Source organism: Pectinophora gossypiella, chromosome 13, assembly GCF_024362695.1.
Source record: "Pectinophora gossypiella chromosome 13, ilPecGoss1.1, whole genome shotgun sequence".
NCBI lineage: Eukaryota > Metazoa > Arthropoda > Insecta > Lepidoptera > Gelechiidae > Pectinophora > Pectinophora gossypiella.
In genome coordinates this window covers 15,902,501-15,914,545 of record NC_065416.1, presented here as the reverse complement: position 1 = coordinate 15,914,545, position 12,045 = coordinate 15,902,501, and the positions used below count along the sequence as shown (strand labels likewise).

The window sequence follows — 12,045 nt, the reverse complement described above, 5'->3', positions numbered from 1 at the left end:
CATCTGACTATGGTAATTTAATTACTACTGATGTGGCTGTTAGTAATTCCCACCTAAACAATGGGTAGACTACGGTACACTGTAACACGCGAATCAGTGTTTTTTGTAACTTGTAAGTAGGTAAAGGTGAACAGAGAGAGTTATGGACCATGTCTGTAGCTTATGCGACTCTGACGCATTAAGTAAAAGAGGTAGGTAAAATATGATTACATTTAAAAAATAAAAGAAAATATAGTCTATGGAGTCTGCATGTTAGTTGGGTCCACTTTTCAAATAATACCTACGTATTGTCGGCTTATAGTGAAAACTATGTACTTAAGCGTCATATTGATGTGATTTTTGTTAACCAAGCCTAGCCAAATATCGTGAGCCAAGCTATTTTCAATCCAGATAAAAAATTGTGTTCTCAATTTTCATCCGGAATTAAATGAATTTAAAGAAATGGATGTTTTTTTTTAATAAAATCACTTCAGAATGTGTTTCTTTTTATTATATATATGTAATTTAAAATGTTGTAAAAAGTTTATGTAAATATTATGTAATAGACAGTTAAAGTAATTTGTCAAAGTTTGTATTGTATGATGTAATAAATGAATACATTATTCTTAAATGCCACATTTGAGTTTCACTAATAAAGAAGATTAAATATGCACACATATTGCAGGTCAATACATAATTATGAATTTATAACTCCGCGATACCATCGCCGCGTCGTATTGTGTCATATAAATCGATGCTTCAGTCGATAACTTGATGCCATATAACTCTGGAATCAATTAAGTAACATTACAGTAGGTACTTAATTGTTTTAGACAAGTATTTAAGTACGGACAACCATATACGGATAACCGTACACACGCGATAACCATATTAAAGAGTGAAACAATGCATACTGTAACGTATTCAGTGTACATTAAATAAAGTGTAGTGCCAAGTATCGCACCCTGGGGAATTCATTCAGAATGCTACAAAGTCAACAGACATTATAAATGTATAATACGAAAATGTTGGCGAATGTTGTGATTGCCTATTTCCGTGGGAAAGGAAAATGTTCTGCCAAGATACTCACTCGATAGTGAATTATTTACACGACTTCCCACGGACGTGCTAATCAAAAATGCATCAAAGGGAACGTTCGTGACTTTTAGTCGTACTGTCAGACTTACAAAATACTGAGGAAACGATTTAGTCCTCCGTGCGTCCAATGTGAAGATGTTAAACTAGACAAAGATTGGAGGAAAATCAATGAAAAGTAAAAAGAAAAATAACAGTAACAGATATTATTTAACGACGTGAAAAAGCAAAACTATAAATATTTATGAATTGTGACGGAACGGCGCCGGTTATTCCTGTAAATACGTATTCGGATTTCTAATCTGTAGGATTTCCTGTTTCCTGAGTTCATAAAGACATGACTCCTATATTTAGAATTCAAAACACTTTATCAATAATTGATATTATTCAGTATCGTTTAATCAGACAATAGTCTCAAGAAAACCCTTTAACACGATAAGATTTAACACAACATGATATAACTGTGTAAATCGAAATTATCATTTTTTGGGGATTAGTGTATATCGGCATGTAACTATGTAATTTGGCAAGGTAATCATTACTTATAATGATCAAAATTATAATTAATGACAGAAGCGTGATAGCAGTGACGATGCATTAGCATACAATAGTGGGATTCGGAAGGTCCGTTAGGGACACGGGATATTAGGAAACCAAGAACCGTTTTACGGGAATATTTTTTACAAGCATGAAAACAACAAATTGCGAAGTCCGCAGAAGCTTCGACGAACACGTTGTTAAGAACCATTCTAAAAATGGTTTTCCTTCACGTTTCGTAATGCTTGTCAAAGGTTTCAGAACTTCTATTGCGTTTGCCCAAGCTGGCACGTGACGACACGCATCACAAAATTGGGTTCCAAAAACAAAAACCGTTGACCCAAGCCCTTACCGTTACGTTTTTTGATACAAATTGTTCCTCGATGTACTGTGGTTTATATAACCGTAAAATGAGTTTAGAGTCGGAACACAATTCTATCATTATTTTGTTTCACCCAAATTGGGTATTCCCAAAACATGGAACAATTTTGTTGCTAAAATCCCCGCGTAAAGGATGCACCGTCATCGGAAATGGGGAGCGGAACAGAACTGAAGGGAGGAGGATATAGGTAGCGCACTGCACAGAATGTAACAAGAACTGAAGCGAGTTAATTCGAGCGAGATAAATGTGTCTATACTTGGAACTAACTACTAAAATAACTAACATACCTCACTTCACGTAGGATTCTGGGAAAAAATTGTCGTCAATATTATGTGTGTATCTACAAAATCAAAACTTTTTTCGACTTCAAACATGGTCGCGGAATTCCAAAGATGTAAGCATTTGTTCTTGATAGCCATAATCATAACACTATCTTAACTGATAAAATTTCCCTTCAGGCTGCTCGAAGGAATACAATAAATATCACTTCATGTTGCGAATGCCACATCTATTGAGACGTTGTTATGATCGATTACATTAATATACAAACAGATTCGGGATTCGTTTCGGGCGCCTATCGGCTGATAAAGGCGAAGTTTTAACTTGTCACGCAACATTGAATCAACCGGGGGGAAGAGACGAAATAACGTTACGTCATTTTGATGCTCTTATATAATAAAAATCGCAAGTCATACAGACAAAATTAAAACTTGTGATATGAGATAAAAAAAAAAAATTTTTAGCTGTAAAATACAGGGAAAGTGTCATATCGGTGTTGTAGAAAGCTCGTGAGAACCTGATAAAGTTTCGTTTCTTCTAGAGCTCATTTGATAACGTCTCATATTGGGAATTCCGATAATACTTTCGGTCGACTGGAGTATTAACATGATAGCGTTATCCCGTTTTCCACAAGGTCCGCTTACCTGAACTGAATATTTGATGAGTATGGTTTTTTTACAAACGCGACTACCTGTCTGACCTTCCAACCCGAAAGGAAAACCAGCCAAATTACAGGTTAGGTAACATACCTCCGAGTATACATTTCTCGGGTATGTGATACTCAAGATAAACCAAAGGTATGTCTGAATATTATAGCGTAGGTGTAACGACTCACCACATCAAAAAGGCCACATCCCTGACATTTCCTGGCCTCGTCGTCTGAGAGCACCATCTTCCTTTTTTCACTTTTGACACTTCTCTACACTACACCTGTACGTACTGCTGGAAATTCTACCGTTGGAATTTCCAGAGTATTTACGTCACTCCTATTTTCTACTGCTGGAATAATTCAAGATTAGATCACTCAGTTTTACTACCATTAAAATATGGAATGGATTTCGGAAATTTTGGATAACCCAGTTTTTATACGGTTGGAATAAATTTCTATCTGGATCCTCCACTTTTTACACGATTTGAATAAAGTATGTGGATGACTTGCAGTTTCCCAGGACTGGCAATGGTCGACTGACAATTAACTAATTCACGAGACTAGTTATCCTGCCGACCTTCATTAGGAACTCCTATTAGTTACAATGACTCATTTACATCATTTGTTGCGTTTGAATCAGATGGTTGAAAGCGGGCGGATACTGATATCGCGAGTTCAGTTCATGGGGCTATTGTTTTTGTATTAGATTACGTCACTTAGCTCATAATCAGACTTGTATTAGGACGGTCATAAAGTACCGATGACTCATGTCACTTCTATTTGTTTTTATGTATGAGGTGATTGGCTCTGCGAGATAAGACGACCTCTGATATTCCTGTTACAGAAATAAACTTCATATGAATAGCTATAAATAAACACAATGACCGGTATCAAAACATTTTTCTGCAGAGATTACCAAAAGAACCAACAGATGCCATAAAAATTCGAACGAACACAACCGGAACTGCACTGAATTTAAATTATGGCCACTACTACCGACTGTAGCGTCTGCAATTTTTTTTTAATAGCCACTATTTTCCACCAAATGGCAACAGTAAGTGCCCTGCCAGTGCCAGTGTTATAGCAACGCGATAGCAGTGGAAACTACGTGAATGTCCATGAGAAACTAAGCCGTCGCAAGCGCCGCAAAACCGTAAAACGAGTGAAAGTGATTCCCATTCATAAGCCTCAAAACTAGTGCCTTTGTCCGTCCATTATTAAAATAAAAAATAAGTGGTTCCATAATATTTTGTAACTTTAAATAGCCGTAACCGTAAAACAACAAAAACAATAAATTAAGTAGAACCTGCGAAATTGCCGCTCATTTGTCTACTTTTGCTTAAAAGCGTATAATGTCAGGGTTCAGATGTATCTGGTTGGTTTTTAGTCTCGCGTGAGATAGGGTTTCAGTCTAGAAAGTCCAACAGCCTAAGTATTGTTCAATAATGTGACCTTAGCCAAGTCACCTCGAGACATCGTTAAGATATTAACTGTCCATCGACCTCGAAAGCAAATTTTCTTAAATTAGCCTGGTTATCGAAAATAGCATTAGTAAAGAGCATAATAATCGATTAAAAGTAAATAAAATCGTTATTTTCAAAGTCAATCGAAGTGTTGTTTACTTACTGTAGTGAATGACGAAATGGTAACAGTTTCGGTGCAATATTAGTTACGATAGTTACAAAGCGTGTGAAATATAAAATGTACTTGGGAGGCCTGTGGCGCTGGAGGACATGGTAGGATCTGCTAAAACACCTGGAACCAGATTCTGGACTGATGTATTGCATCAGTAGATGTTGGGCGAATCTCCCAATCCCGTCAAACTCGAATTGGATCTCGTCAGATTATGCTTCGGGATTGATCCCGAAAAATTGGACGAGATCTCGCGATCGGGATTGCATGCCGTACTTGTGAATATTAAGCACATGCAACAAGGTAAACAAAAGCCTGTAAATAGCCATATAACCTGAGGTTTACAGCCAGCAGTAACTAACCATTAGTTACTGTATAATGAACGGTCCGTCTGAACTCCGAGCGAGAACTAATTTTACAACTAGCGGTCATAACCGGACAATGGTGATTCCAGTATACACCATCTAATTTTAATTTTATTTTAAATTATAAATTAATAAAATTATACCTGTCATTTTCTCATCCACCGAAAAGTAAAGGGACGGGTAATCGACAGGCATAAAATTCTTCTATCGTGTGGGTTGTGGGGTGGATGACCAATCTCAATCGATCGTCAAGGTTATTATTGAGCCGCCAAAGGCCCCTGACGTGACGCAAGTAACGACTACGTACTTACATCAGTAAATAGTAACCGGGACCAACGGCTTAACTTGCCTCCGAAGCACAGATCATCTTACTTCTGGACAATTAGGTGATCAGCCTGCAATGTCCTAACCAAACTAGGGATCACAAAAGTGATTTATCCCCAACGGGTTTAAAAAAATATATTTTTCAGTTTTATTTTTTTTATTTTCGGGGCATAAAATTTATGAAACATGCGTCAATTTTAGGCAGAAATTTAAAAACCCTCCCAAACTTTTACATTGGCCAACAATACTATAGTGACAGTACTATTCAGAGGCGGAAGACAGGAGTCCAAGTACGGCTTTGAAATATACTACTTTGGGCGCCATCCCACTCGCGTCAGACAGAGTACTGCGGAACGGAAGGCAAGAGGGAAACCACTGCTCTATTTTCCCTTAAAAAGTAGCATGGAGAATGCTACCCCGACAAGACGTGGCTCTTAAATTAGTGATGATGAGCTTGTAATTTTCTTGTAGACTGCGTAACTATTGCCAATAAAATAAAATACAGGACAAAATTCCTCTGTCGGTTTTTTCCAAGTTACTGTTAAGCAATCGACACAAACCGAAGTGGCACTTGCAGTCAGTAGCGACAGCCACGCAGTAGACCGCGTCAGCTGATAACATTTACAGCTGTAGTTTACATCTGACAAGAACATTCACGCACCGGGTGTATCTGGGAGCTTAGATAGCGATCGTGGTGCCATCAGCATCGCGGTAATTACTATCTGCTGTTAAATACGGAGCATTGTTTGTTTGTTTCCTTTGCTAAGATGACGTTAAACGTGCATATTATACATAATATACAGGGTGGCCCAGAAGGTCAGGTTCAAAATGAAAAATTAGATAGAAGGGCTCATTAGCTACCAGAAACACCCCCATGTATGTTCAGCAATTATTTACGGTTTAGGAGATATGACCCATTTTGTACCTTTTTCTATATTTTCTACCTTACTTCAGAAATAATCATTTTGTCGCTATCCCTTTCTTAATAATTATTTTATTTTACTTCACGACTATACCTAAGGCTGTGTACCGCTCAATCAAAGATAAATCAAAGTCAAATCAAGTATAAAAAAAAGTTATCGGAAGTCAAAGTGAGAATTAGACCAAAATTATTACAGTTGTTAAAACTTCGCCGAAGAATAATAAACACATGAGATCGTCATGGACCCTGAAAGTATTTCTAAAAACTGCTCCATTTAATAGGCTTTTAGAAACACCCAAAAAAAGTACCCTTAATATGGGCAAAAAACTAAGTAATTTGACCTCAAATATTGCAAGACAGACAGATTTGAAGGAAAAATTGACATTCTCATACAATGTAGCTGCTTCTTTCTAACGTTGTTAAAGGTGCTCAAAGACAGATTTTATTTATTACGATATGATAAACTTTACATTGTCAGAACAAATCTACATAATAATATCGTCTTCTTATGTCGAAAAAACGCCTATGTGCGTTTTTTAGACAAAAAACATATTTTAGTATCATTTTCTACAACAAAACCTTAATAAATTTAAAATTTGAATTTGGAACATGTGTTCGAATTCCAAGTTTAATAAACGTTCGAGCCTTACATCAAGCCAGGTGGGTGAAAATATGAGACGTGCGTTTTTATACCTCCCTTCGCGTCCTTACAATGTACGACAGTGACTGGCAGCTGGCAAGATACAGTGTATTTGAATACAAACAAGTTGATATCAGGTAAATATGCTGATAAACCAATATAAATTCCAAGTTTACAACGGAACAACGCTTGTAGTTTACAGGCGGAATAAATCGAATGTATTCACGAAGCGCGGACTCGTTACCGATGTTTAGGTACAAGCAGTCGTCTCTTCAGTTGAATGTTTATTCAGTTTTTTGGACGACACATAGATACTGTGATGATGATTCTTCTTCTTCTTCTATCGTGTGGGTTGTGAGGTGAATTACCAACCTCATCAACCCTGGTGTCAGGGTTATTTATTAAGCCGCCAAAGGCCCCTGACATGGCTCATGTAACGACTACTTTCTTACATCAGTAAGTAATAACCGGGACCAACGGCTTAACGTGCCTTCCGAAGCACGGATCATCTTACTTTTTGAACGATCAGGTGATCAGCCTGTAATGTCCTAACCAAACTAGGGATCACAAAGTGATTTTTTGTGATATGTCCCCACCGGGATTCGAACCCGGGACCTCCTAATCGTGAGCCCAACGCTCAACCACTGGGCCAGGGAGGCCGTTATGATGATAAGGCCTCATTAAATTACGCGATTCATCGTAGTCTGTTTATGTTAGCATCTATCACGCGCGCCGCACCCCGAGTCTAGCTCGGTCGGCAATTCCTGCTAGTATAATACTAGCAGGAATTTAACTACCTTGCGATGAATCACAATGAATCTCGGGGTGGTTTACTTATGGATATAATATTTTCCCATTCGACCGCCTAATTAAACTTAATAATATGCTTGAGATGACGAAACTGCGAGAAGTATGATTCACAATCACAGGACCCGCAGCGGCCAAACGATGACCTAACAATAGAGAGATTATCACCCTATTTATTGCTCTGATCGCGTGTCGATTAGCGATCAACAGCTCTTAACTCTTATCTAATAAGTATGCAGTACGTGTAATACATAATCGCGGGTAATTGTTGAGCAAAAACCGACCGAGTCACAACGGGTTGGTGGAGAAAAACTGAGAAAAAACGCACAGTTTTCCACCCGAGTGACGGTGAAATAGAAATCTAGCGAGCGTGTGACGCCGAATGCCGACGAGGTTAATTCTATGCGAGATATCTTGACGAGCATTGTTTATGTCAGGCACAACACTTGTTATAAAGCAAAAACTATAGTTAAAGCGTAGAAATTAAAAGGCTTCAATAACCAGAACATTTTTTTCTCCATTTCAATGCTTTCTACTTTCATTACATGACTCCCTTCATTTTATAGATTTTTGAATACCATATACAGTACTTTCTGTTACAAACATTACGAAAATAACAGAGCATCACGCCCGTATACCCGAAGGGGTTGGCAGAGGTGTATAGAACACCCAGTCCTCACCAGCAATGTTTAAGTCCCATTAGGGTTCGCCTAAAAATATGATTAATTTACTTTTTACAACGAAATTAAGTTTTTAATAGGAAAATGGCTTGTGAGTTATATGTATATAACTCTGTATTGACTATCTAATAGAATCCACATGCATGACCCATATTGTGTGAACATAGAAAAGAGTCTCCATGAAACCTATAACAATATTTTGTAGTTTATGATGGCATTTATTGTAAAAAAAGTTTAAAGAGGATTGGTCTGATGTGAGTAGATTAACTGTAATGTCTGAAGGTACAATATATTTCTGTTGTTACCAAGCAATTTCCACTCATTCCAAAATAATTTATATAATATTTTTACAGATTTTTATTATGATTAATGAGAAGGTGAGCATTGTGTCTTATAAGGAAGTGAATGAACTGGTCTTTGAGAGACAAGAATGGAGAATGCTACACCGACAAGAGGGTGGCTCTTAAATTAGTGATGAAACATTTGGGTATGAAAAGTGTAGGTATGAGTTAAGAATACTACACACAATATTGCCAGCATTTAACGATACAGATATGAAAAATACCTTATTTATATAACAATTCAAAAATAGAAATAGAAACTATATCTATTAATAAACTTCGCAGTGTCAAGATCAATTGCAATGTAAATTAGAAACTGAATTATACAAAGGAAAATTAAATTGATTATCTACAGTAATGGCTTGTCACCCAAGGACAACCAACCAGTTACAGTAATGACATTCAAATTACAACCAACTCTGGTATTCTATACAGAACCAATTACAGTTTTATAGTTCTACATTTATTATTCATTACAGAATCCATAATATTATAGCATTTCTTGTAGTTATTATTTTGCTATAGTAATTGTTGGTGGGGAAACATTTAAATTGCAGTTTACATTGCATTTTAATTTGTTTTTTAATCATAAAGACTAAAGAGACAAAAGAATAAGAAAAACAAGGCTACAAAAGATGGTTTACAGTGGTGATGGTTTGGATGGCCTTGGCCTATCTGTTAGGGATACAGGCATGACGCTGTGTTATGTTAAATGATGGTTTACTCCCAACCATGAAGGACAAATAATAATAAAAATGTGTGGTGTGTAAATATGTGTTTGTAGGTATAATGAATTTGAATAAATCAAACAACACGTTTGACTGAATTTGTTTTCCGACACACAACACAGACATGAAAATGAAACCTAAACTAACTTGTTTAATAATTAACAAAGAATAAGTAGGCTAGGGTTGGCCAGAAGAGATCTTTTTTAGGGATAAGCACATCGAGTTGATATCAAGTGGTAATTTCCGTCGCAAAGGAATGGAACGGAAAAATAATAAAAAAAAACCAAACTTTTTCATGATTTTTCCAACAAGACATCAACTCGGAATCATTGTCTAAGTCATCCCCCTCAGTATTTGTTGTGGTGTCACTAACACCCTGTATGTCTTTCGTTTTCTTGCATCCTTCATTATTATATTCTTAATTACATAATGCTGGAAGAATTGTGATCACACAAAAGCCATTAATCAAAAATATATTTTTTTGTTATTGTTAATATGTGTACAATAAAGAATAAATCATTTATAAAGGAATACAAATCCGATAACAAACAATAGTTGTGACATAACAGTAGGAACAAGTTGCTGCTCGGTGTAGCACAGTGCCCCCATGGTCAAGGTGATGAGAATGCATTGTGTGCAGCACCAATTAAAATGATGTCACCACATAACTACATGAGAAAAACAACACCACCATCTCATCTATACATACAAGTTTATATCATCACCAATTTAAGAGCCACACTCTTGTCGGTGTATCATTCTCCATTCTTGTTTATCATGGGCCAATTCTTTGACTTCCTTATAAGACACAACATTTGTCTTCTCTTTAATGTGCTCCATGTTTGTTAAGGATTGGACAGTTCATAAGACAAAGTTGTTAAAAACATTGTATCACAAAATCTTTAGGTTAGGTAAGCGGACCCTGTGAAAATGATATAACGCTAGGAAGATAAAGAGATACAAGTTTATATCACAACTTAGTGTACAAGTTCATAATCTCACCTTCTGCTCCTCTAGGAATGTAGTAGATAGTTGATATGCAAGCGCTGAGAACATCACTAGGTCTCTACAACGTCTCCTGCGCCCAGGAGACGGGAGAGAGCCCTGACATGGGCATGCTACACTCACTACTGACCTAACCCCAGAACACTTGCAGATTAGTGTTTATTGTTAGAGACAGCTAATGAGTCGTGACGGCGACTCATACGAGCCGGACTCCGCGAGGATACCAGGAAAATCAATGATAGACGCGTGAGTCACGTTCCGTATGCCGCCCTCCGGAGACGAGCGCGATCGATCTAACTACGCGACTATGAGCTCAGGACAAGATGCCACTGCTCTCCGTCAAACCAGGTCGGGAAAAGTGCAGTAACACGTGAGAACCGCAAGACAATACGCGAGAAACTGTGGGAGAACGAGAGGCGTTGCCATTATAGTAAACAATCACGTCATTGACCCTAAAATATGGCTCACCACAAAACTAGCACAGCTTTCAGAACGACAGCGGTGAAATAACATAGAACTTACCCAGAAGACAGAGTAGAATCCAACACTTTAGTACCGGTGGATATCCTTATATTTTTGGATATTTCACGATAAATTGATTTCACTTATTTCATCAATGATCACTCACACTCGCACAAAACTGTCAAACTATAATGACGCGACGTCAAGAAAAAAAAATAACGTAGCACTTGGCGTAGCGACAATGGCCACCTCCAGTTGCCATACTTTTCTATTTCCCTAACTTATGGGAAAATTATATGCAAAGTTTTGTCGCAATTTATCAAAAAAAAAGATTATTTTACTGTATACAGGTTTATGAACAAGAAAGAGACGGACGACTAAAAGGCAGTGCCACTATAAAAATACTATGTTCTAAATGAAAAAGTCATTTAGAATCAAATGAGCAATCAATTCGAACTAAATATGAAGAATAGGAAAAAAATAAATAAATATAGCAACACTATTTTTTGACATTTACAGTTTAGTTCAGAAATACAGTTGTGTGCGTTTAGTTATTGCAAATTGATTGCAAATTTTAGCAAAATTTTAAAGATAGAAATCATGTACATCACACAGATCATTTTGACATTTACGAAGCGCAAATGTCAAAACAAATACCAAAATATTGCCACCCACAGTACTTCTGAACAACGAAAAAGGGAGTTTTGGTGTGTTATCAGCCGCATCTTTTCATCATTGGATGGAAATGATGTCTAGTGCTAAAGTAGATGTTATTTGGTCACCAGTGCATCATGACAAATTCATTGTTTGGGGCCCCGACATAACCTTATATGAAGTCGCTCGTCTCAAAGAAATCGAGAAGAAAACTACTTGTAAGTAGAGTCAGTACTTCGAAGAAAATAATACTTAAAGTCCTTTACATCCTGAGTTTTGAACCCTTTTCTGCGACTTTGTTTTGGTTAAATAAACATTCTCTTATCACAAGTTAGCAAACAACCTAATAATCGTTTAAAACCATTGTTATGCGCAGTTAACGAAAATTTTGGTCTTATATTTACAAATAAGCTCGCTTCTGTAATCTATGTGTACTCTATAGTAGATTTTGTTTACCGTTAATAACAGACAAATGAATTTGCTTCACAGTTACACAGATCTCCCCTACCCGGGGTGCCACGGTGGTAGCGTCGCAGAGCGCAAGCGGGGTGCGCTGCGTCGACA

General features: G+C 37.1%; 2 protein-coding genes across 5 annotated transcripts in view; one reads left to right on the top strand and one right to left on the bottom strand.

The window, feature by feature from the left end:
- Positions 1–11,040, bottom strand: part of LOC126371971 (ras-related protein Ral-a) — a 31,502-nt gene extending 20,462 nt beyond the window's left edge. Inside the window, exon 1 of one of the 4 annotated variants that reach the window (XM_050017453.1) lies at positions 10,888–11,040. Coding sequence is in view for 3 of the 4 variants with exons in the window: in XM_050017452.1 (XP_049873409.1) it covers positions 3,108–3,164 (57 nt within the window). In the remaining variant the exon portion in view is untranslated. Of the gene's footprint in view, positions 1–3,107; positions 3,441–10,362; positions 10,777–10,887 lie in introns of those variants that run through there. The other 3 variants (XM_050017451.1, XM_050017452.1, XM_050017450.1) reach the window with 3 other exon arrangements.
- Positions 11,041–11,476: 436 nt separating this feature from the next.
- The window catches only part of LOC126372112 (GATOR complex protein MIOS), a 12,142-nt gene continuing 11,573 nt past the window's right edge, over positions 11,477–12,045 (top strand). Inside the window, exons 1-2 of the mRNA XM_050017694.1 lie at positions 11,477–11,699; positions 11,971–12,045. The exon at positions 11,971–12,045 is cut by the window's right edge and continues 120 nt beyond it. Of these exons, the coding sequence (XP_049873651.1) occupies positions 11,567–11,699; positions 11,971–12,045 (208 nt within the window). The 5' untranslated portion in view covers positions 11,477–11,566. The remainder of the gene's footprint in view (positions 11,700–11,970) is intronic.